The sequence below is a fragment of the Vespa mandarinia genome, chromosome 19, assembly GCF_050613455.1.
Source record: "Vespa mandarinia isolate Hongniang chromosome 19, ASM5061345v1, whole genome shotgun sequence".
NCBI lineage: Eukaryota > Metazoa > Arthropoda > Insecta > Hymenoptera > Vespidae > Vespa > Vespa mandarinia.
In genome coordinates this window covers 84,310-105,075 of record NC_140828.1, presented here as the reverse complement: position 1 = coordinate 105,075, position 20,766 = coordinate 84,310, and the positions used below count along the sequence as shown (strand labels likewise).

Genomic DNA, 20,766 nt, shown 5'->3' with positions numbered 1-20,766 from the left:
TGTCTTTGCCATAAGAAGAAAGTTGAACAGTAGAGGAAGAGGATGAGGAGAAGGTGGAAGAAAAAGAATATACTCTGCCGAGTCATGGCGAAAAAGAACCAAGAAAGATTCTTCGAGGTTCTCACTCTTACTAAGTTGAATCTTAATAAGAGATAAGTTAATTCACGCGTGCATACTCTTACGATCAGGCTAGTTTATCTATATTTATATTTATCTTTGAGAAGTCAAAGAAAATAGAAGAAATAAATAGAAATTTCTAACAGGAAAATGACGGAATAAATATTCGTGGAAACACGATAAAAAGAAACAGTAGGTGATATAAAATAAAACAAAATAGAAGACGATAATACTGTTGGTCTTTCTTAACCTCGGATACGTTCGATATAAAAATTCTACAGACATATCATTAAGAAACTCGCTTCTAGATCTTGGATGAAACATCCTTTATTTCAAACTGTAGGCTTCACCTTGAATTTCTCCCTCTCTCTCTCCCTCTCTCTCTCTCTCTCTCTCTCTCACTTCGTGAAAAGAGGAAAGAATATAGCATACATGTATATATTTACATTGATTGAATAAATAAAAATGGTGTACGCTAAAAGTATTTCAAAAATCGTAACGCAGGCGTAAACATTAGTTCCCTCTCAATAGCGATATCTCAAATCGTTTATTCAACGACGTTATGTAAGTTATTTTGCTAAAATACAGAGAGAAAAATATCGGGAAAAGAAAAGAAAAGAAAGCTATTAAGAAAGTCGCGATCCTGATCAACTGTATGCATACAAGAGGAAGAAAAGCGGAAGGAGAGGTAAGGAAGGAGGTAGTATGACTGGAAATTCCGTAACTGTATCATAATCTTGGTTAATCCACAGAAGATGGCAACTATAACAGTTGAATAGATAACGATAGCACGGTGAGAGGAGGTCGCAGGGGATGGTGGGTGGGGGTAGGAGAGGACTGACGATTCCTTTACGTCGCGAGACACAACAACCTAGTGGAGGAAGAAAAAGAGAAGAACGAGACAGAACGTCGTCGTCGTCGTCGTCGTCGTCGTCGTCGTCGTCGTCGTCGTCGTCGTCGTCGTCGATGTAACGTCAGTAACTCCCCTCTCAAACGACCTCGGAAATTCGAGGAGGAAAAGTGTGCTCCTATATATAAGGACGCTCGAACAATCCTGCCACGTTGGTATATCGTTGGCGTTCGTTACGAATAGTACGAGGCTAAATTATTACTCTGGTTCATTGTTTACGTTACAAAATTTTATAATATTTTAATTTTCGTCGAGAGATAAACGCCATTCTTTCAAGTTGTTTCATTTAGTTTTCAATCCTCTCTCTTCCTCCCTTCCTCCTTCCCACTCTCGTTCTTCGAGAACGAAGAGCTTTCCGAAAGTGTGAGAAAAAGAACAACTAAAAGTGATAAAAATGTGGTGCCACAAAAGTATCATGATCCTTGCGAGCTTAGCGGCTGTGATGATGATCAGCAACGCTGCTGTTGGCCAATCTAGACTCGTCTGTAAGTTTATAGACGCTGTTTCATTCGATTTTCGCGCCATTACGATATAGCGCTAACCAAAGTTTCAATTTTTTAAGTTTTTATTTTCTCTGTTAACAAACATTAAAATTCGTCTAGTCCTTTTACTCTCTTTTAATTCTTTTCTTCTGCCGCATCATTCGATTAGATTAAATTTCTTATTATTATTACTATATACAGTCGTTCTTTACTTAACGTTGCAAAATTTATATCAGAAACTTTCGAGCGACTCTCGAAAATATGACCGAAAGATTGATCGCTAAAGCATATTGTATTAATGAATAATGTAATTATCTCGATTGAGTCTTATCAGGTCGCATTAGTCGGTGCGGTGTAGACACTGCCCAATCCCGTGGATGTTCGTGACGTCCATTAAATCAAATTAATGGGACAATCAGAAAGGAACGATGAGCAATAGAGCGAGTAACGAAATAATGCATGCGTAAGACTTTGAATGCGGCCACTTGACGATTGCATTCTTCTCCCGCGAGAAACTAGATCTCATCCTTAAGTATCCCATATGAAAGGCAGAGAAGTCGATTTATTTTTCTCTTATTATTTCGTTCCTTTCCTTTTCCAGTTACCCTTTGTATACCGGAAATATATTGGAAGGAATGCGTGCAGATGATGGAAGATTCGGCGAGCAAAGGAATCCCTATTTCTTGCATTTCCGGTCGCGATCGATACGAATGCGTAGAGAAGGTTGGTAGAAAAGAGGCCGACGTAGTCGCTGTCGATCCGGAAGACATGTATTTAGCTGCTAAGGACAACGAGTTAGCTTTGAAGGCCGGATACAACGTCGTAGAACAGGTGACCAAAAAAAGAGACAATATGTATAAATCGCAAAAAATAACCACGTAGGTGATTATCGAAACATCTTTACCCTTTGTCTTTATATTTTCAACGTAAAAGGTAAGAACAAAGGAAGAACCGGATGCGGCCTATCGTTACGAAGCAGTTGCTGTGATACACAAGGATTTGAACATAAACGACGTTCAAGGACTGCGCGGTTTAAAATCTTGTCACACTGGTGTTGGACGTAACGTCGGTTACAAAATACCTCTCACGAAATTGACGGCTTTGGGTGTACTCGGTAACATAAACGATCCAGAATATTCTGCCCGCGAGAATGAACTTCGGGCATTGAGCTCGCTCTTCAGCGAGGGTTGCCTAGTTGGTACTTGGTCACCTGATCCAGCAATAAATCAAAGACTCAGTTGGTATCTCTTAAGTTCAATTTCGTTTGATTTGCATTTTATATTGGAAATAGATAATATTTAAGATGATAATATCTCAATTGCAGAGGAAACGTACAGTAACATGTGCGCGCTTTGCGAAAAACCAGAAATTTGCGATTATCCAGATATATATTCGGGTTACGAAGGTGCTCTGCGTTGTCTCGCTCACAACGGCGGGAATATTGCCTGGACGAAAGTTATTTACGTTAAACGATTTTTCGGATTGCCTATCGGCGTTACACCAGCGGTCCCAACGAACGAAGATCCAAGCAATTACCTTTACTTCTGTCCTGATGGCACAAAGGTACCCATCAATGCCGATACCAAGCCCTGTACTTGGGCTGCTCGACCATGGCAAGGATATATGGCTAACGGTGGTGTTAACAACATAGAAGCCGTTCAAAAGGTATATATACTTTATAGTCGTACAAAATGTTACTTTTAACGTTTCAATATGTTACTCTTAACGAAAGCTTCATGTATGTACGTACGTCCTCAGGAATTAACCGAATTAGGACAATTGGGTGAAAAGGAAAAGGCTGCTTGGTGGAAAGATTTGTTGCTGCTCGATGAAAAAACTCTGGCCGTTGCTTCGTCGCCGATTGCTCCTGAACAACATTTGAAGAATGCCAAATACTTGGACGTCATCGAAAGGAACTCGGGTGCACCAGAAAGGAATGCCCGCTGGTGTGTATGGACTCAGAATGATCTGAACAAGTGCCGTGCCTTAAGTAGAGCAGCTCACTCAAGGTAATTGTTATTCTTGAAATGTTTAAAGAATAAATCTAACGAAGGGTAATTGATTGATTCTTGTATTATCTATCCATTAGAGATGCTAGACCCAGACTGATTTGCTTGTTGGAGAAGACTCAGGACGCCTGTTTGGTAGCGGTCAGAGATGATGGGGCTGATTTAGTAGTCGTTGATGGTGGATCGGTACTACGTGCAATAACGGAATTCAATGCGCAACCGATTATTTCAGAAATTTATGGAAGCGGCTCGACGAAATATAGCGAAAGACCGGCAGTTGTTGTTGTTAAAAAAGGCAGCCCTATCAAAGCACTTGGTAAATAATAATCGTGCTTCATCCAATTATCACCTTATTAAAAGATCATCAATAAAAAAGAAATTAAATATTTTACGACCGATTTTTTCTAGCCGATTTGAGAGGCAAACGATCTTGCCACAGTGGTTACCAAGACGACTTTGCTGGATGGTTGGCACCGGTTCACACTCTTAAGAAAGCAAATTTGATTACCTCGGAAGATGATCTAACAGAATTCTTTGATGGCTCCTGCGCACCTGGCGCACAGCCAGGATCGAAATTGTGTCAGCAGTGTGTTGGTAACATTGCATCCAATGACGACAAAGTAACCGAGGCAACTAAGTGTAAACCGACCGAGGCGGAAGCCTTTAAAGGAGGTCAAGGTGCTATCAAGTAAATATTCTGCTATCCTATGTTGTATTAATAAACAAATCGTTATTCACAATTTCATTCCTAATAAACGAACCATCATCCTTTTGCTTTAGATGTCTGACTTCGGACAAGGGTGATGTGGCCTTCTTGCCTCTACCTGCTCTCATGGAAATTGGTCAATATCTACAACAATTCATCTTTCATATCCTATTTCAATACTATTTCTTCTAAAATTTTTATTAATCACGTTCGTAGATAAGAAGAACGAGACTGAAGGTGGCGTGAAGACATCCGACTTTATGTTGGTCTGTCCTGACGGTGGTTTAGCACCGGTTAAGGAATGGTCGAGATGCAATCTGGGATTAGAACCACCGCGCATCATTTTAAGCTCTGCTGGAAAAACGGTACATGCTTTGGACGAATTGAAACATGGTGTTTTGGCAGCCAGTACGATATACTCTAAGAAACCAGATCTCTTACGACTATTCGGTAGCTGGGGTGGTCATCCCAACGTATTGTTCAAGGTAACCCATGTATATGTACACACATATATACATATTTGTATATGCGTAAATGAATCGTAAAACTTGTCAATGTATTATCACGAATCAATTTTTGTCGTCGACCAGGACGACGCAACAAATCTTATTTCAGTCGACAATTCATGGACCCAATGGAACACGTGGGCTACGACAAAAGCGGATTATAAAATCAAGGCTTAAGGATCCCGTAAATAAAGAGATCGTAAATAATCGATGAAAGGCATTATATACCTACATATTTAGACACGGAATGTGGCGGGAGTTAAAAAGGTGATACAAACGAAACTGACAACCAATCGAATATATTATATTTCTTTAACGTACTTGTATAACATTCAAGTGATAATGTGTGGGTGTATATATGAACGAGCATCTATGCGATTCGATTTGAAACATTAATGAATATAATCAGAGCTAAATAAAGTGCAATATAATCGAAATATTTCTTTCCTTCTTATAATCTTATAACTAAATAATAAATTAAACTTCTTTTTTTTTTTTTTTTTTTTTTTTTTTTTTTTTTTTTTCTTGATCCCACTTAAACGGATACAGACGATGTATGACAAATGACGTAGGGGCGAAAGGTATTGAAAAAGAAAAACGGTCAAGAAATAAAAAACCAATGAAAAGAAATTACATAGAAATCGAATAGTTCTCAGGCGGTATCTTCTTTATCTTCTCTAGAAGAAAGTTCGAAATATTACCGTATCTATTGTGACCATATCTTTTTTTCACCGTCTCCTCCTTCGTATGCTTTTTCTCTGACTCCAAAACGTGAGAGATCATAGTTGATCTTAACACGTTGATCTCATCGTCGTAAATTCTTTTTCATAAATGAAGAAAAATGTTATAATTAGAAAGCGATCTTTTTGTTTGATCTACGAAAATATTTTCCAACTTTGAAGATGACAATACCTTATTGGAATTTTAATACCATCTGTTATAATGCGTCTCCAGAAATGCCATCGAGGGTTTGATAAATCGGCATCACTGTCCAGGACAATGCACATTACTAATTCAGCCGTAGCGAGTGCCAAATGATTCGACGTTATGTAACTAAAGTTCACATCCAATAACGTCAAATCGATCTGCGAGAGGGGAGGGGGGTTCGAAGGCGGGGGTTGGTTGGAAAAAGAAAAAGAACATATTAAAATATTCGAATGTTCGATCACGAAAAAATATCGATCACGTACAATATAACCTCCGCAGTAATAGATTTTGGTGATGGTACGGTTGCAAATACTATCCTGATCGTGGTAATCGCAATTAACCACGTAAAAAACGAAAATAGAAAATGGATCGGAAAATGATATATTAAATTTGAGAGAACGCAAGATCACTCTCTCCCATTCGGCCAATATATCTACGTTAGCGTACTGTTGATTTGGAATTAGGCCGAGCATTAATGTTGCCTAAAACAACAGTTGTCTTAAGTTAAGAAACAAAAACAAACTTATCTCTTACATTAATATGCCCATTTTCAACATAGACATGTTGGATTATAAGATTTTGTTACAACCGATGGAACGTTATTGAAGTTTCCTTCTTTCTTCAGGACAACCCATAACGCTGTTATAGCTACCAGTTGCATGTCCGTTATATCTATAGGAATTTTGTCGAGAATAATATCAAAAAGTTTCACCGCTTGATAAAGAATGAACGACGGATAGCGGCAATGTGTCTGTAGAAAAAAAAAAAAAAAAAAAAAGAAAAGAAAAGAAAAAAAAAGAAGAAAAGAAGAAAAGAGAAAAAAAGATGTAATCATAAGTGACAGGACTTTCGAATTGTCAAGGATTCACGCTTACAGCCAGATGTATGAGAAAAGCGACTATTATATTTCTCGGTTCGTTATTAGTATATTTGTCGATAAATCCGGAAGATAATTTTGGTGAATTATCTTCCTTATCTTTTTCAATAGTCAGCAGATCAACGAGATAATCGGCATGATATAACAAGTACGGAGAAAAATCAGTATTCTGTTTAACGACTTCCCAATCGTTTTTTACTTTTCCTTGTACCTTAAATAAAGATAATATTTTATTGCCAGACAACTTCATGAATGATTCACGTATATATATATATATATATATTCTATACCTTCGATGGAATTTTATTCCATACCAACGGTTGCCTTTCCCGATCGTTCGTTAATTTTCCTCGAGATATCAATATATCTAATGAGTCAGACTTATTCGGACCTCTAGTAATAGCTTGATTCTTGAACGAATCGGAGGAAAGTATAGTCGAAATACCCGCAAATAATGAATCTTTGTTACCATCGAATGCGTTCCATTTATTCAATCCACCACCCTGTTGTTTCTGTCGATCGACAATATCTTTGTTTGTAGAACCAGTCGAGGCTATTCTGCTCCTAGTTACGACGACTGTCCGTTGATCGGAACAATATCTTGAGCGTAAGTGAGACGTCGTACACAACAATTCTTTCCTACGATAAAAGTTTTCAACTTGTTATTATCACATTTGAATAAATTTGTATTTTCGTAGAAACTCACTTTTCAACGTACGTAGACTTTGTAGGACGAAAATCTTGTTTACTTGCATCGCGGACTTTGTTGACAATGTTTGTTGATTGTTTACTTCTATGAACATCAATGTAACAGATTCGATTTCAATAATTAAAATTTTTTCTTTTATATGTACCCGCGCATAGATTGTTAAAGTGACGTAATGTTTCGTAACGACTTACTCCTGAGAAAGATCTACCAAAGATTTTGTAATTGAAATCTGTCCCTTTGGTAATTTGAGATCGAAAATGGATTTAACCGATCTTACTGTCCTTTTATCGGAAGATGAAGAAACGGGTGAGTTAGGAACGATCTCCTTGTTCTTCTTGAAATTCTGGGCCACGTTCACTTCCGGTTGTTCTTTCTTCGTGTAAAAATCGCGTCTCGGGCATAACACGAGCTGTTCATTCGTACAATTCCATCACGATTAGTCGTGAACGTACGAACGTTTGTTTATCTACTAACCTTATTATCCAAAAATCGTGTATTTCTCTTAAGTTCCTCGATCCTGCGAGTATCATACTCGACGATCCGTTCTCGAACGCGAACTCCTTTGTTAAAATCGTTTCCAGCACGATCAAAGTGAATTCGAAACGGTGTCTTTTTCGCCGACGACTTGACATTGTTGTAAATTATATTGTTACACGGGTTCACATTACAATAACACGGACCACCGATATCACTGGGATGAGATTTTTTCGAAGATGGAGCCTTCTGAGAATTGGTACCAGCCAATTTGTTGGATTGCCTTAAATCGCAAATATTCTCCTTACCGAATGCTCTCTCTTGCTCGTTTAATCTCGTTGATGAAAAAATTCTACGACGTTCTGACATGTCGAAACTTAGATGAAAATCAACGAAAGCACAAAGAGCGTACAACGTAATTTAATAATCAAGAACTACGTACGTACACGTTAAACGTACACGAGAGAGATAAATGTCTACAGCAAAATAAATCAGAAGGACGAACCGATCTTCGCTAAGCTCTCGAACGTTCTAAATATTATTGAAAAGTAAACACCGAATTTGTCGAGCAATTTTTTGCCGACGGATTATATATGTATATATATATATATTTATACGTATCTCAAAGTATAACAAAAAAAAAAAACAAATAAAATGTTTATTCCTCTTCACGGACCGATCATGCACACAAAGATGATTAATCATATTGTTCACTCTCGTTTAAATTATTTAAAATCTAATATTAAAATATCTTCACACGTCTCTTTCGTACGATTCGCAGTTTCTTATTATTCGCGACTTGTCGATGTATCATATACTCTAAAGAAAGTAAAAAGGAACTAATGACGGAGCCACAAAACATGAAAATTAATAGCGGCACCATGTCGAAAAGCTCGACCGACGTCCAAGAGCTTTTAGGCTGAAAAACGTACAAGCACATTGTACCTTTTATATTCTTTAACATTTGAAAATATATTTTAAAATAGCGTATTACCTTTGTAAATTGATTGGACCATTCGGTGTTAAGCAAACGTTGAAGTATTCCACTATCTCTCAACGTCAGAATGCTGCATATAAAAATAAAATATAAAATGATCATTAGAAATAAAAGCTTTACGAGGACGATATCTTTTAGCCGAGAAAAAAAAATTGAAAAAGAAAATAAAGAGAAAGAAAATAGAGATAATAGAGATTGAATGAAAAATCTTCTTACTTGGCATTGATAATACCGTCGTATGGGCTTCTATTAGGGACTGCCATAGCTATGGTCGTTTGCGTTATGGTGTCGAGAGATTCCAAGCTGCAAGTAAGCTTTGGTTGCAATTCCGCTGCAATATTATCCATCGCCATGAAGGCATACTTGTCTATCTTGCAAACACGGCTCAGACCATCGAGATAATTGATAGGCAAATCGGTCTCTTTTGTTAATAAATTAGCAAACAATACGCTGAGCACTTTATCCGTTGTATTCTAAAAATGACGACATTTTATGACGATATTTTTTTTTTTCTCCAGTATATAAAAAAACCAATGATCGCATAATTATGATGATTTAACGATGAGAAATTCTTTACTTGAAAGAAGGAATAATCCGCGGATTCTTGAATAACTCCAAATCGATAGGTACCATCCTTGAGAAGACCCTCCATGGTCGTGAAAGGCATAACAAAAGTCTTGATAGCCAGAAAACTTATGAGTGCCGCCGAGTAAGCGGCCAAAACGATAACAGCGGTTAAGTGAATAACAAATTGTACCATGCGAATTGGATCTAACAGCGATTGTTCCATACCTATATTTTTTTACGAACCAAAAATAATACGTAAATATCTTTACTGTACGTAAGTTCTTAACTATACGTCGTACCTTGACTACAAAATACCCCGAAAACATAAAACATTATCTCCGAAAATGTCGACGGTGAATGTTCCGAGTCCTCATTATAGGATACCAATTTAACCACGATTTTGATCATCAATATCATTCCACTGCTCAATAGTATCAGCAAGCCTATAAAGTACCAAATGTAGGCATCGAAGGGTGCTGTGTAAGCTCGCCATTTGATAGACGTAGAATCCGGTCTTTTGATGAATGTACGGCATCTTAAATGACAATGTAATGATACATAATGATACATGTACGTGTAATAGATTTACGATACAATCAATTAACGATATACATTAAAGAATGTCTTATTCTATTATCGATATAATTACGGCATACTTCGTGGAGAAAACCGGAGTAGTGAAGGAGATGGCATCCAATCTGTCAGACGTCATCATTAATTCCATGCCAGCGATATCAGCTTCGTTTTTTACCAGTATCCCTATGGCACCAGTCCAGGTTCCGTTTAACAGATTTAAACCCCAAGAATCTGTTTCTATGTAAGTCAATCTACGAAGAGAATAAACGTAAATAAAAATATATTATTCATTTCGTTGACGTAAAAAATTTCGAGATATCAATAATTCAGACAGAAAGAGAAATTAAGATAAGTAAAACGTTTCATTCTGGTCTAATTGTGAATAACTATTTTTCGAATAATGATCTATGTTCTATAAAAAGGGAGAAAAACGAATAAACGATCGTTATATCGCGGCTGGTATAGAAAGTTCTATGCGTTTTGTCAAAACGTCGCGCGATTCACGTCAAATTCACACAATAGACAATATTATAAAGCCGCCTAACGACTAGGAAAAAAAAAAGAGAGAGAGAGAGAGAGAGAGAGAGAGAGAGAGAGAAAGAGAGAAAACAAAAAAAAAAGAAAAGAAAATGATAAATTAAAGGACACGATGAAATAGAAGGACAAATCAACGGGATGATGAAAGTTGCGCTTGATGAGTAAGAAAAATGTTATGTAGAATTGCGAGAGAATGCTTCTTACGTCGGACCGATAAAATCCGAGTTTTATGGCAAAATGAGAGATTGTATTCGGAAAGACGACGAAGAAGCGGTGATGGCAGGAAAAGAGATATTTTCGAAGAAAAATCATCGGCTAGTCAAGAAGAATATTTTAGAAAGGAAACTGCCAAACTATTGGAAGACCTTAGGGAACGTTTAGAGAAACGACGGAACCAGAGAAATAATGGTGTTAAAAAAGAGAAAGACGAACATAAAAAGAAAAAAACGGATTAAAGCGAAACATTTTGATCGTATGCTCATTTTCTTCTCTCTCTCTCTCTCTCTCTCTCTCTCTCTCTCTCTCTCTCTCTCTCTCTCTCTCTCTCTCTCTCTCTCATATTTTCTATCCCATTTAAATGGCACGCACGCACACAAACACACAAAAAAACTTTACTACTCACGTGCAATTCATGCCTTCCTGCAGTAACTTCATCAACTCCCCGAAGAAACCACCCACTTTAATTATCTCGTTCTTCTCGTTACGATATATCAAGGATACCGGAGGATCCTATAAAATTGTTTGAATTGAAAACGACATAGCAAATTATAGGTTGATTTTCAAGAAATTAAACTAACGTGGGTCATGACAACACGTATATTATGCCCATGAAGATCATTCCTCCTTTGATAGAGGCCCAACGTAGGTCCTTTGAAACCATTTATTCTATCCCAAGAGCCAAAATTCATTATCCTGATCTTCGATTGTTTGTCAATTTGATAGACCTCAAAGATCATCTCATCGTTTTTATTGTTTCGAGTTATCATCAATTGGCAATTGAACGGTATATAAATGTTACGAAAAAACATCTCGATTTGGGTCTCGTTCCTGAAGAAGAGCAACCAAGTTGGATATTCCATTGCCAGCCACGTAGAAACCTGCTACATTTTGGTAAAATAAACAGTCGCTATGTTTCCCTTCGTAGGTTCCTTAAAGTTTCAAATTATTTGTAACGAGTTATTTCGAAGATTAATTATTTTCTTTTATACGTATATGTGTATGAAATCATTTACACGTGCCAGCTCGTCCCTCGTATCGTTGTAATCATTCAATAAAACGAAGAGTGGCCTTTTTATGTGATAATAGCTTGTACCCACCTATTCGGAGAAAAAAAAAAAAAAAAAAAAAAGAAAAAAAAACAAAAAGAAACAAAAAAGGAAAAGAAGCAATAAATAAATAAAAGAAGAATCATTAAAGTTTATACATATGTGTCTATCCGATAAAAAATGACAAAGTCGACATTCTCACTCGTGTCTTGAACATATGAAAATCCATGATGGCCGTACGAATATGAAGAGTACCACTGAGATACCTTTGAAGTGCCAACAATTCTTCCGCCTCGTCCAAATCTATAAGATAATAATAATAATAAAGAGATCATTACTTAATCTTTACACATACAATTATACCGTATCCAATGATTATCTTTTCTTTTCTTTGCTTTGCTTTTTTGTAATAATTTCGAATTCTATTAATAATTTCAATTTTCGATATTTTGACAGATTCAAAGGATAAATCTGAGAATTGAAATTTAGAATTAAATTTTGTTAAACTCACACATTTTGTACGACTCACCTGTACTCTCGATAACATTTGGAGTATCGTGTAAAAGTATAATGCACGTATTATTAAAGTAATCGTGCATCCCGCGTATAACGTGTTTGTAAACGTAAACCGGTCTAATCATCAATTGACTTCGCGTTATATGTACTCCTATTAAAATCCACCCTAAAAGGAACTGGTCGAGCTTGTCCGATAACATATTTGTCCGCGAATGAAATTTTTTATAGTGTTTTCACGAAGAACATAGACGATATAATGTTGTCATTTTTACGACTTTAATAAATGAATAATAACATATTCGTTTCTTCCATTACCAAGTACGAAATCATTTTGTGGTGGCAAAAAGGTACTGATTTACATAAAAAATGTAACCGTAAATAGGCATTATTAGACGCCTATAAGAAAAGTCCGTACAGTAGATCATAAATAGGTACAATCATAAATACTTCCTCTGCATTGGTAGATAAATGGAACAAACGTATAATCAAATAACGAAATCGAATTTGATGTCATTTAGATACAAATAACTATTGTAAATCTGTGTCACTGATAATACACTTTATATGTACCGATAGTTGCCAAGCTAGTAAATACATAACATATACTATGTTGCGCCTTTCGAAGAAATGCATTCTTTTTAACATTCATTTGGCATTCATATTTTACGATCGCAAAATGACATTAGAAAACAAATATTCATTCAATCGTATCCATTTAAAAATTAATTGCAATCTTTATCTTATCACTACTACTTAAAAGATATTAACTTTTCTAGAAAATGATAAAGACACGGAAAGATTCTAAACGTCTGTTATTAATATCAGAGTACGTTAACGGTCGATTTCAATCTGTCGAACAAACATTTGACGTTTTATTTGCACGTAATATAAGTTCGATCGAGAGTATATAATCGTTCTGAATAAACGTATCGATTCAATTCATATTTAATTATATCGTTTAATTTTTCTGAACAACAACGCATTCTTATGATTCCACGAAGAATATATTTTTAACAGATACGTTCCTTATTTTGTTTTAATAAAAAATATTTAATATATTCAATTTTATTAATTCGATGTCGATATTTACAATAACAATTTGAATGTTTCGCGCCAATCTCGTCGTTCCCGATTTAAAGGCTACCATTGGTCAGTTAAACTCTGCGTATATTATATCATTGTTCTGTATATCAAAGAGGTTATGCTTTTATTTGGTTTTTATTATATTACTTATTATTTATTGTGAAATAAGAAGGGACGATGGCAGGATCAGGTAAACAAGTATTACGATATTTTCTTGGAAAGTGTTTGCCATCTATAAAGCAAAATGCTGTAAAAGTATGTGTACCGCGTTTTGAGCTGGATCAGCGTATTTATATGGTATGATACTATTTTAACTTTAAATGAAATATATTGAAGGTACTTTTTTCAAAAAAGAAAAAAATTATTTTTTTATTTTCGCTGTGTAGTACTTCAAAAAGCATGACTTCATCTATGCCCATGATCCAGACAAGAAATGTAACGTAGGAGATATCGTTTTGATACAGTTATTGCCTGAAAAATTAACGCGCCTCATTACCCACAAAGTATACATCAATATATACTATCAATTATAATAATATTAATAAGTATTTGATTTTTGTATTTTTAAATAATTTCATTCTCATAATTATAACGTTTCTATGCAGGTTATAGATGTTATTTATCCATTGGGTGATATTACAGATCCTATAACTGGTAAAAAAGTTGTTGTCGGCAAGTATAGGCGAGTATCATTTCAATTGAATATGCACATTGTCTACATACATGTATATATATATATAAACTATACTAATATCAATATTAATATATTTTCATTTAAATGTAATTGTACTTTAAATCAGGAATGATATAAAGGAGGCCAATCAATTATTTGGTGAATCCAAAAATGCTTTTGATTATGATAGAGCACCTCCAAGAGGAATCACGAAAGATAGACGAGATTTTACGTATCAAGAAACATACGTCAAATACCACGAAGATCCAAATATTGAAGAACCATACGGAGTATAATGTATTTATGTATTTTAAAATATAAATAAATTCTAATAATAATTTATTTGTTAATTATTTTATACTTTGTGGATTTTGTTTAAAAAAAGTATTCATCATTATATGATATTATTTTTATCGTCCCTTCATAAAGTTGCATGCAATGCCAAGTATAATTGTTCTCTTCCCAAATTAAAAAATGTCACAGGAAAAGTTTTTTATCATATAAATTTTATAATCATATATAATAACTACATAACCCTTTCATCGTTTTCAACAAATTCCAATTAATAAATCGTTGAAATATAAAAGTGCTTTAATTACTGCATAATATAGTAAATTAAATTGCTGAATTATTTTATAACATATTATTCTGAAAGAAATTTTTCCAAAAGTGCAGCTCCCATAGCATTCCATTCTCTATCATCTTCATTTTCAATTGGTTCAAGATCTACAGAATCTTGGGAATTATCATCAAGGTCTAGATCATCTGGTAAGTCTTCCCCTCTTCTAAAACGCGTTGTAAGATCATTGTCGTCGTTGTTGTCGTTGTCATCGTCGTCGTCGTCGTCGTCGTCGTCGTCGTCGTCGTTATCCTCATCCTCGTTGTCGTCCTCGTTGTCATCGTCGTCGTCGTCGTCGTGGTCGTCATCGTCGTCGTCGTCGTCGTCGTCGTCGTCGTCGTCGTCGTCGTCGTCGTCGTCGTCGTCGTCGTCGTCGTCGTCGATGTCATCGGAACTATTGTATATTCTTCTCTTTTTTTTAAACGATTTGCATTCCTCATCTGTAATCAGAAATGTTAATCATTAATTTATCGATAAGAATATAAAAAAGAAATATTACCGTTTGATGATTCCTCTGAATTGTAATTACTTCCATGTGTCCTTTTGCTGTAACCTTCAATATTATCTATATCATCTATATCAAAAAGGGAAACCTCTAAATCTTGATCTTCCATGTCTTCTTCTACTTCTTTATCCATTATTTCTATTTCTTCTTGAGTAAAGGACATCAAAGGATTTATACTATCTGCAAATTTATCTTTTAATTCGTCCTTCTGTTCCTCTATATGTTCTGGACTGCTACAATGAGCAGGTGGTATCCTAGAGGCACGTGCCTAAGAAATATTTCTTATATTGTCTCATTATGTCTGATGAAAAATAACTTGTCGAGCGAAATAATTATTATTAACCGATGGATTATACATATTATCCTTTGTAATAAAATGACATGTACCTTTGTGGTGAGAGGAAAAAGACGTTCATCAACGTATTCCCAACGTTCTGCACATGCCCAGAGCCAATCTGGATTTACGATTTTTATATCGCCTCGCTTCTTGGCCGCATTTACTTTTGCAGTTCCTGGTCTAATAGCAACTAAATGTGTAGTATTTTCCGTCAAATCCTAATGGATTTTAGTCAATTATGATGCACGTGCACAAAATCTATGCGACGATGATAATAATAATAATAATAATAATAATAATATATTAATAAATAAAGGTCTTACTTGTGTCACTTCTGCTCCAAATGCCCTTGCTACTTTATAAGCACGACTTTGATTAAGCTTTTGATGAGTAGGTATTAATCCACTGAAAGTCAAGCAAATACCTTTTAATACTTGAGCTCTTACACGAGGTATAATAACTCTTAACGACTTTTGACCAATTTCCTTTTCTACGTTGTTGTAAAACTCTGCATGTATTTTTCGAAGAATATCTTCCAAATACAATAAATAATCATCTTCATCCTCGTCTATAAATTTACTTTCATTACGTTTCCCATCCTTCTCTTGTCCTCTATCTTCCTTTGAATTTGAAGTTTTATTATCTAATTCTTTAACTCGTTCAATATCATTATCCGATTGCTTCTCCGCATAATTTGACCGTGTCATATCAATATTTTTCTCTTTGTCTCTTGTACCTTTTGTATCGTCATTAAGACATTTCGACTCCTCGCATATAGTAACTACACTTTCATGTTCCTTTATGACACTTTCCGTGTCTTTAGCGTCATTATTTAATAAATCTTTATCGGTTGAATTTAATATGCCATTATTATTATTTTTATTTCGTGCCTCTTTCGCAGAAGTCGATATGGGCGTTGCAGGATCATTTTTTTCTAGTCCAGGTGGAGCATGTATGTCACCGGTATGAGGAAAAAAGTGATAAGGTTTAACTTGTACCAAATTGCCACACCCCTGCCATACATCCTCCCTGTCATCTATAATACACACCATGTCATCTCCGCAAGGAAATAGAGCCCTATTATGAATAACGTTTCCTGTTAATTAAATTCATGCAAAAAAAAAAAAAAAGAAAAGAAAAAAAAAAGAAAAAAGAAAAAAAAAGAAAAAAGAAAGAAAGAAAAGGAAAAAAAAGAAAAAAAAATTAAACATACAAGGATTAATTAAAGACGTATCAGTATATAACCGTACTTTAGATTGGCAGTTTTAGATGCCGGATCGAAACATTCATCTCTTGAAAGTATTCTATGAGAGAACAAGGTACCATCTTTGTCTAACAAAGAAGCTACTGTATGCGCATAATTCCTTGCTCCAAATGTACAAATATGTAATTCATATAGACGACTCATCTCTAACAAAAAATGTCGAGTGTTTGGTCTTAAACGTGTATGATACCACGGAGAATTTGAACCATAAAGTTGATAATGATAAACATCCTAAAAATATTCAAATAATTTCTATAACGTTACTATATCTCGTTACTATATCGTATAAAAAATTATTAATAACCTTCATGTTAGGAGGCACATTATCATTGGTTGTATGAACAATTGTTTGATCCAAATCGACAAGTAAAGCCAATTTACGATCTCGTAAAAGTCTCTGTACATCTTCCTTTCCAATTTTTTCTGCTAATTCTGGACATACTTTAAGTTCAGGTACACTGTGTATCATTGGTACAACAGCTTGAGAAATCATATTTCCTCCATCTTTTCCATTTCCCTCTATTCTTAAATCTACACCACATTCTGCACACAAATCCTTCATGACGGTAGGATGTTTGCATCCTTCCAGTATCAATATCACTTCCCTAAAACACTAACAAATTATCCAGGTACTGAACAATTATAAGCATAATAAGTTTATGCGGAAAACATAAGTATATATATATATATATATATATATATATATATATATATATAAAAGAAACAGATAAGTACAATAAGAATATATAAAAATATGTAAACATTTGAAGTGCGTTCATGGAAACTATCGTAATAATATAGAGGTTAAGGAAAATATACCCAGGTTTTATGATGTCACCTTCCTTGAACAATAATTTTGTAATGCGGCCATATCGTATGGCTCGAAATTTCTTTTCAGGACTGCTACTTTCTTCATTCTCCGGCGTTACGTTCCGATAAAAAAACAATACTCTACCGGCTGAGACCGTAGTATTCGTGCAAATTCTCCATTTCAACAATTTTGCTGGTTGTTCTTCATTAGGAAATATTATCTCCGTAGTTGCCATGGCTGTTCAATCATTTAATCATTTAGTCATTAAAATATTTTCAACATTCGTAATAGTTTTATAAACGAAATAATCGAACTTGCTTAAAGAAAGAATGTAAATACACAAAGCACCTATTTAATGGTTATATGTCAACCATATTGGTTTCCTTTCCTTCGTTCTGCAGATGGCGTTGCTTATAGAGATTTATAATATGGGATTAGAATTAGGCACGATCATATAAAGTTATATTTTGAAGATAAATATAAAAAGCTTCATTGATGATAATAAACAGAGCTTTGCTATAAATTGCGTCTCTTTTTACTTATGTATCGTGTTAATTATATCGAGGAACTAGTTGCTGGTGAAAATCTTTCTCTAAGACGAGTCATCCCATTGGTTGAAACGAGAATCGCACACCACCGTCCATTACGTCGCTTTGTAAGCTGAGCTAAGATTTAAATCTATGAAAATAATGCTCGTAAAAGATTATTTATATTATCAAAGTTTTATAATAGATATTACCCATTGTAATGGGTAATGAAGGAATATGGAATTCTTTAATTGACTAATGGTGTTACATCGAATAAATACTATTTCAGTCAAATTTCTTGTACCGTCAATTTTAAGTTACAAAATTGTTGGTAATATAGAACATGACATGAAAATGATCGAACAAATTTAGAAAAACAGAGTACTTCGTCTGAATGATATTTATAATTCATGACGAAAACTTTTCAATAATAAATATTGACACATTAATTGTTACTTAAAAAAAAACTTAATTGTTCTTACGTTTCCATTCAAACAGGATGTTGACAATTAATTACGAACGACCTATTCTTCACAATGCTCTTTATTGTTAACTACACTTGTATAAAAAGATTTCCTGATTGTAATTGTATCGAACGAATTGAATTTATTTCCTGTCAATATGAGCATTACAAAAGACGAGGAAAATTATTGGGACGACATCGAAAAAAATTTTTTCTGCTTCGAGAGTAACGAGGTTAACAAATATATTCCATGTCTCTTTCTGTAATATTTCTATATTATTATTATTAATACTTTTATTATTATTGTTGTTATTGCATTAATTTAACAACAGGTAGATCAACCGTTCGAAGCTTCAGATATTAAATCAGAGATTTTGGGTACTGATGTTTCCTTCCTCTCAACATCTAAAAATTATATCAAATCTAATAATGATTTAGAAAATTTGAAACCTCTACTTTCTGTCATTTCTGAAAAAACACTTCATTGCAGTATGTTAAAAATTATAATATCTTTAACAAACGTTAAACTATAATATATATATATATATATATATATATGATGGGGATGAATATATGAAATCCAAATATCACATTTATATCTTAGTTTTAGCTTTAGATAAAATCCAAAATATAGATCAACGACCCAATGACGACGTTCAAACACAACCAGATGTTACTCTTAGAAGGATATTAATGGGACAATCTTATTCATTGGAACAGTACAAATCATTAGCTAGCAAGACAGCATTATTAGATTCAGCTGTAAAAAGTGGAAATGGGAATGCCATATTAATAGTAATTATACGCATACACGCGCAATTTCTTTAAACCATTTATCAATCATATCAATCGATTATTAATCATATCAATTGTGAAACATTTGATATATTTGCTTTCTAGATAGTTCTGTTTCTTATAAAAACTTTGAAGAAATCTTTAGTTTACCGTCTATTAGCTGAAAGACCAGAAGTAGTGAATGTGTATATACATTATCTCTCTACTAAATTACAAACAAATGAAATTACAGACATTTTATCGTAAGTATACCAATGCCAATTACTTTCTTATATTTCAATAATAATTTTGATATTGATTTTAGAATGCTAGGTCAATTAGTAAATTCTGCAGTAAGTATAATCTATTTAAAATTTTAATAGTTTTTACTCGATACAAGCTTCTTCAATTGCAGATGATAAATCTGCACATTATTCTAAAGAATACTCAAGATTGTGATAAATTACTGCAAAAACTTCGTAACTGCTACAAGACACAATTCTTAAATTTAGTTGATTGTAAAGAAACACAGTTTCTTCATTCTTATATTCAATTGTTAGGTAAGTACGTGTGAAAAATATATATGAAATTATTTATGATAATTAATATTATATATTAATTAAATATTAATTAAGACTCATTCATAGATTGGCATGTGGCATTAAGAAATGCAGAGAATAGTGAAAAAATAGAGGGAAATTGGTCGGTTCTTGATTTTTTACGTTACATATGTAAAAACGATAAACATTCCTCGCAGTCAGCTGTCATGTTTTCTCAACAACATGATATATCGCCTAAGCAATACCAAAAAATAGTAATTGAGGTTAAAGCATCGCTCGGCGAATGGGAAACTATTGATCGTCTACTTTTGACAAAAGTAATAATATTCTAATGCATGAATGACCTCGCGTATTTATTACTTAAATAATATTCACATAAAATTCACTAGATTAATTTTGTTTCTCTAATAATAGGGCTGGCTTGGAAATAAAAAATTACAAACATCTCTGCCCATAGAGGATATTGTTAAATTATTCCACAGAGCACAGGCACCGCTTGATATTCTTGAACAATATTTAAAATATGTAGACAATATTGACAAACGTTTAGAACTAGCCAAATCTTTCAATTGTTACAGAATTGCCATAGATGTATGTAAAATATAATAATATATTTTGCAAAGGAAACCTTATTACTTACGAACAAATATGGTTTCAGATTTTTGTGATGCAAGGAGATCAAACGGCATTGCTGGAATATAAAAGGAAACTTCAGCCACAATCGGAAGAATATTTTTATGCTACAAGCGCTTTGCGTATTCCTTCGGTCAAGTGGAAAAATTAATAGTTCTTTATTATTTCAAATATTATTCTAATATAATCCTGCAAATTTGGTTAGGTCGTACACGTACCACTGTACATATATTTATTAATATTTTCTCCCTTGATAATTATGATTATAAAATATATATTAAAATATATAATAAAATATTATTTTTATGTAATTAAAGATTTTACTTAACAATAAAATCGTTG

General features: G+C 34.1%; 6 protein-coding genes across 12 annotated transcripts; 3 read left to right on the top strand and 3 right to left on the bottom strand.

Moving 5' to 3' along the window:
• Positions 1-1,368: 1,368 nt before the first annotated feature.
• Positions 1,369-5,167, top strand: Tsf1 (transferrin 1). The gene is made up of 10 exons (XM_035884844.2): positions 1,369-1,512; positions 2,111-2,340; positions 2,443-2,746; positions 2,834-3,174; positions 3,268-3,518; positions 3,599-3,834; positions 3,927-4,206; positions 4,299-4,360; positions 4,441-4,709; positions 4,815-5,167. Exons 1-10 carry the CDS (start codon positions 1,422-1,424, stop codon positions 4,905-4,907), a joined length of 2,157 nt encoding a protein of 718 aa, XP_035740737.2. The 5' UTR covers positions 1,369-1,421; the 3' UTR covers positions 4,908-5,167.
• LOC118449806 (uncharacterized) lies at positions 2,837-8,238 on the bottom strand. The gene is made up of 9 exons (XM_035884845.2): positions 7,718-8,238; positions 7,435-7,652; positions 7,241-7,327; positions 6,825-7,173; positions 6,533-6,745; positions 6,247-6,408; positions 5,921-6,139; positions 5,643-5,815; positions 2,837-5,550 (listed from the first exon to the last, which is right to left on the bottom strand). Exons 1-9 carry the CDS (start codon positions 8,084-8,086, stop codon positions 5,361-5,363), a joined length of 1,980 nt encoding a protein of 659 aa, XP_035740738.2. The 5' UTR covers positions 8,087-8,238; the 3' UTR covers positions 2,837-5,360.
• Positions 8,239-8,384: 146 nt separating this feature from the next.
• Positions 8,385-12,948, bottom strand: LOC118449808 (putative glutamate receptor). 3 transcript variants are annotated; one of them, XM_035884853.2, is made up of 11 exons: positions 12,189-12,944; positions 11,862-11,962; positions 11,627-11,710; positions 11,192-11,494; positions 11,017-11,123; positions 9,938-10,108; positions 9,581-9,816; positions 9,292-9,506; positions 8,931-9,187; positions 8,712-8,784; positions 8,385-8,636 (listed from the first exon to the last, which is right to left on the bottom strand). In XM_035884853.2, exons 1-11 carry the CDS (start codon positions 12,373-12,375, stop codon positions 8,460-8,462), a joined length of 1,911 nt encoding a protein of 636 aa, XP_035740746.1. In that variant the 5' UTR covers positions 12,376-12,944; the 3' UTR covers positions 8,385-8,459. The 3 variants fall into 3 exon arrangements, with proteins under 3 accessions (XP_035740746.1, XP_085518720.1, XP_085518721.1); XM_085662594.1 differs by having other exon boundaries at positions 8,385-8,784; positions 12,189-12,948; XM_085662595.1 differs by lacking the exons at positions 11,862-11,962; positions 12,189-12,944 and having other exon boundaries at positions 8,385-8,784; positions 11,192-11,542.
• A 70-nt stretch (positions 12,949-13,018) lies between these two features.
• On the top strand, positions 13,019-14,271 carry mRpS17 (mitochondrial ribosomal protein S17). The gene is made up of 5 exons (XM_085662608.1): positions 13,019-13,324; positions 13,428-13,555; positions 13,645-13,761; positions 13,864-13,940; positions 14,059-14,271. Exons 1-5 carry the CDS (start codon positions 13,279-13,281, stop codon positions 14,225-14,227), a joined length of 537 nt encoding a protein of 178 aa, XP_085518734.1. The 5' UTR covers positions 13,019-13,278; the 3' UTR covers positions 14,228-14,271.
• A 149-nt stretch (positions 14,272-14,420) lies between these two features.
• On the bottom strand, positions 14,421-18,098 carry Fcp1 (RNA polymerase II subunit A C-terminal domain phosphatase Fcp1). Of its 4 annotated transcripts, none has more exons than XM_035884842.2 (8): positions 17,782-17,814; positions 17,476-17,704; positions 16,961-17,261; positions 16,643-16,887; positions 15,716-16,469; positions 15,443-15,610; positions 15,050-15,323; positions 14,421-14,990 (listed from the first exon to the last, which is right to left on the bottom strand). In XM_035884842.2, the coding sequence occupies exons 2-8, from the start codon at positions 17,700-17,702 to the stop codon at positions 14,575-14,577; spliced, it is 2,385 nt and encodes a 794-aa protein (XP_035740735.2). In that variant the 5' UTR covers positions 17,703-17,704; positions 17,782-17,814; the 3' UTR covers positions 14,421-14,574. The 4 variants fall into 4 exon arrangements, with proteins under 4 accessions (XP_035740735.2, XP_035740736.2, XP_035740734.2 ...); XM_035884841.2 differs by lacking the exon at positions 17,782-17,814 and adding an exon at positions 17,816-18,098 and having other exon boundaries at positions 14,422-14,990; XM_035884840.2 differs by having other exon boundaries at positions 14,422-14,990; positions 17,786-17,872.
• A 301-nt stretch (positions 18,099-18,399) lies between these two features.
• LOC118449813 (spermatogenesis-defective protein 39 homolog) lies at positions 18,400-20,705 on the top strand. Of its 2 annotated transcripts, none has more exons than XM_085662707.1 (9): positions 18,400-18,719; positions 18,790-18,946; positions 19,062-19,252; positions 19,358-19,494; positions 19,557-19,584; positions 19,647-19,791; positions 19,879-20,108; positions 20,206-20,382; positions 20,450-20,705. In XM_085662707.1, the coding sequence occupies exons 1-9, from the start codon at positions 18,708-18,710 to the stop codon at positions 20,573-20,575; spliced, it is 1,203 nt and encodes a 400-aa protein (XP_085518833.1). In that variant the 5' UTR covers positions 18,400-18,707; the 3' UTR covers positions 20,576-20,705. The 2 variants fall into 2 exon arrangements, with proteins under 2 accessions (XP_085518833.1, XP_035740770.2); XM_035884877.2 differs by having other exon boundaries at positions 18,401-18,690.
• Positions 20,706-20,766: the final 61 nt, after the last annotated feature.

Coding starts and splice junctions, on each gene's coding strand:
- LOC118449808 (XM_085662594.1), bottom strand. CDS start 12,375: ATGTTATCGGACAAGCTCGACCAGTTCCTTTTAGGGTGGATTTTAATA. Junction 11,495..11,626: donor CGAGGGACGAGCTGGCACGT/GTAAATGATTTC, acceptor ACCAAAATGTAG/CAGGTTTCTACGTGGCTGGC. Junction 9,188..9,291: donor CGGATTATTCCTTCTTTCAA/GTAAAGAATTTC, acceptor CGTCATTTTTAG/AATACAACGGATAAAGTGCT.
- Fcp1 (XM_035884841.2), bottom strand. CDS start 17,702: ATGGCAACTACGGAGATAATATTTCCTAATGAAGAACAACCAGCAAAA. Junction 15,611..15,715: donor TTGGAGCAGAAGTGACACAA/GTAAGACCTTTA, acceptor AAAATCCATTAG/GATTTGACGGAAAATACTAC. Junction 14,991..15,049: donor TTCAGAGGAATCATCAAACG/GTAATATTTCTT, acceptor TTCTGATTACAG/ATGAGGAATGCAAATCGTTT.
- Tsf1 (XM_035884844.2), top strand. CDS start 1,422: ATGTGGTGCCACAAAAGTATCATGATCCTTGCGAGCTTAGCGGCTGTG. Junction 2,341..2,442: donor GATACAACGTCGTAGAACAG/GTGACCAAAAAA, acceptor TCAACGTAAAAG/GTAAGAACAAAGGAAGAACC. Junction 4,361..4,440: donor ACCTGCTCTCATGGAAATTG/GTCAATATCTAC, acceptor TCACGTTCGTAG/ATAAGAAGAACGAGACTGAA.
- LOC118449806 (XM_035884845.2), bottom strand. CDS start 8,086: ATGTCAGAACGTCGTAGAATTTTTTCATCAACGAGATTAAACGAGCAA. Junction 7,653..7,717: donor CACGATTTTTGGATAATAAG/GTTAGTAGATAA, acceptor ACGAATGAACAG/CTCGTGTTATGCCCGAGACG. Junction 7,328..7,434: donor TTGGTAGATCTTTCTCAGGA/GTAAGTCGTTAC, acceptor TGATGTTCATAG/AAGTAAACAATCAACAAACA.
- mRpS17 (XM_085662608.1), top strand. CDS start 13,279: ATGTTTCGCGCCAATCTCGTCGTTCCCGATTTAAAGGCTACCATTG. Junction 13,325..13,427: donor CGATTTAAAGGCTACCATTG/GTCAGTTAAACT, acceptor TTGTGAAATAAG/AAGGGACGATGGCAGGATCA. Junction 13,941..14,058: donor GTTGTTGTCGGCAAGTATAG/GCGAGTATCATT, acceptor ACTTTAAATCAG/GAATGATATAAAGGAGGCCA.
- LOC118449813 (XM_035884877.2), top strand. CDS start 18,616: ATGAGCATTACAAAAGACGAGGAAAATTATTGGGACGACATCGAAAAA. Junction 18,947..19,061: donor TGAAAAAACACTTCATTGCA/GTATGTTAAAAA, acceptor TTTATATCTTAG/TTTTAGCTTTAGATAAAATC. Junction 19,253..19,357: donor ATGGGAATGCCATATTAATA/GTAATTATACGC, acceptor TTTGCTTTCTAG/ATAGTTCTGTTTCTTATAAA.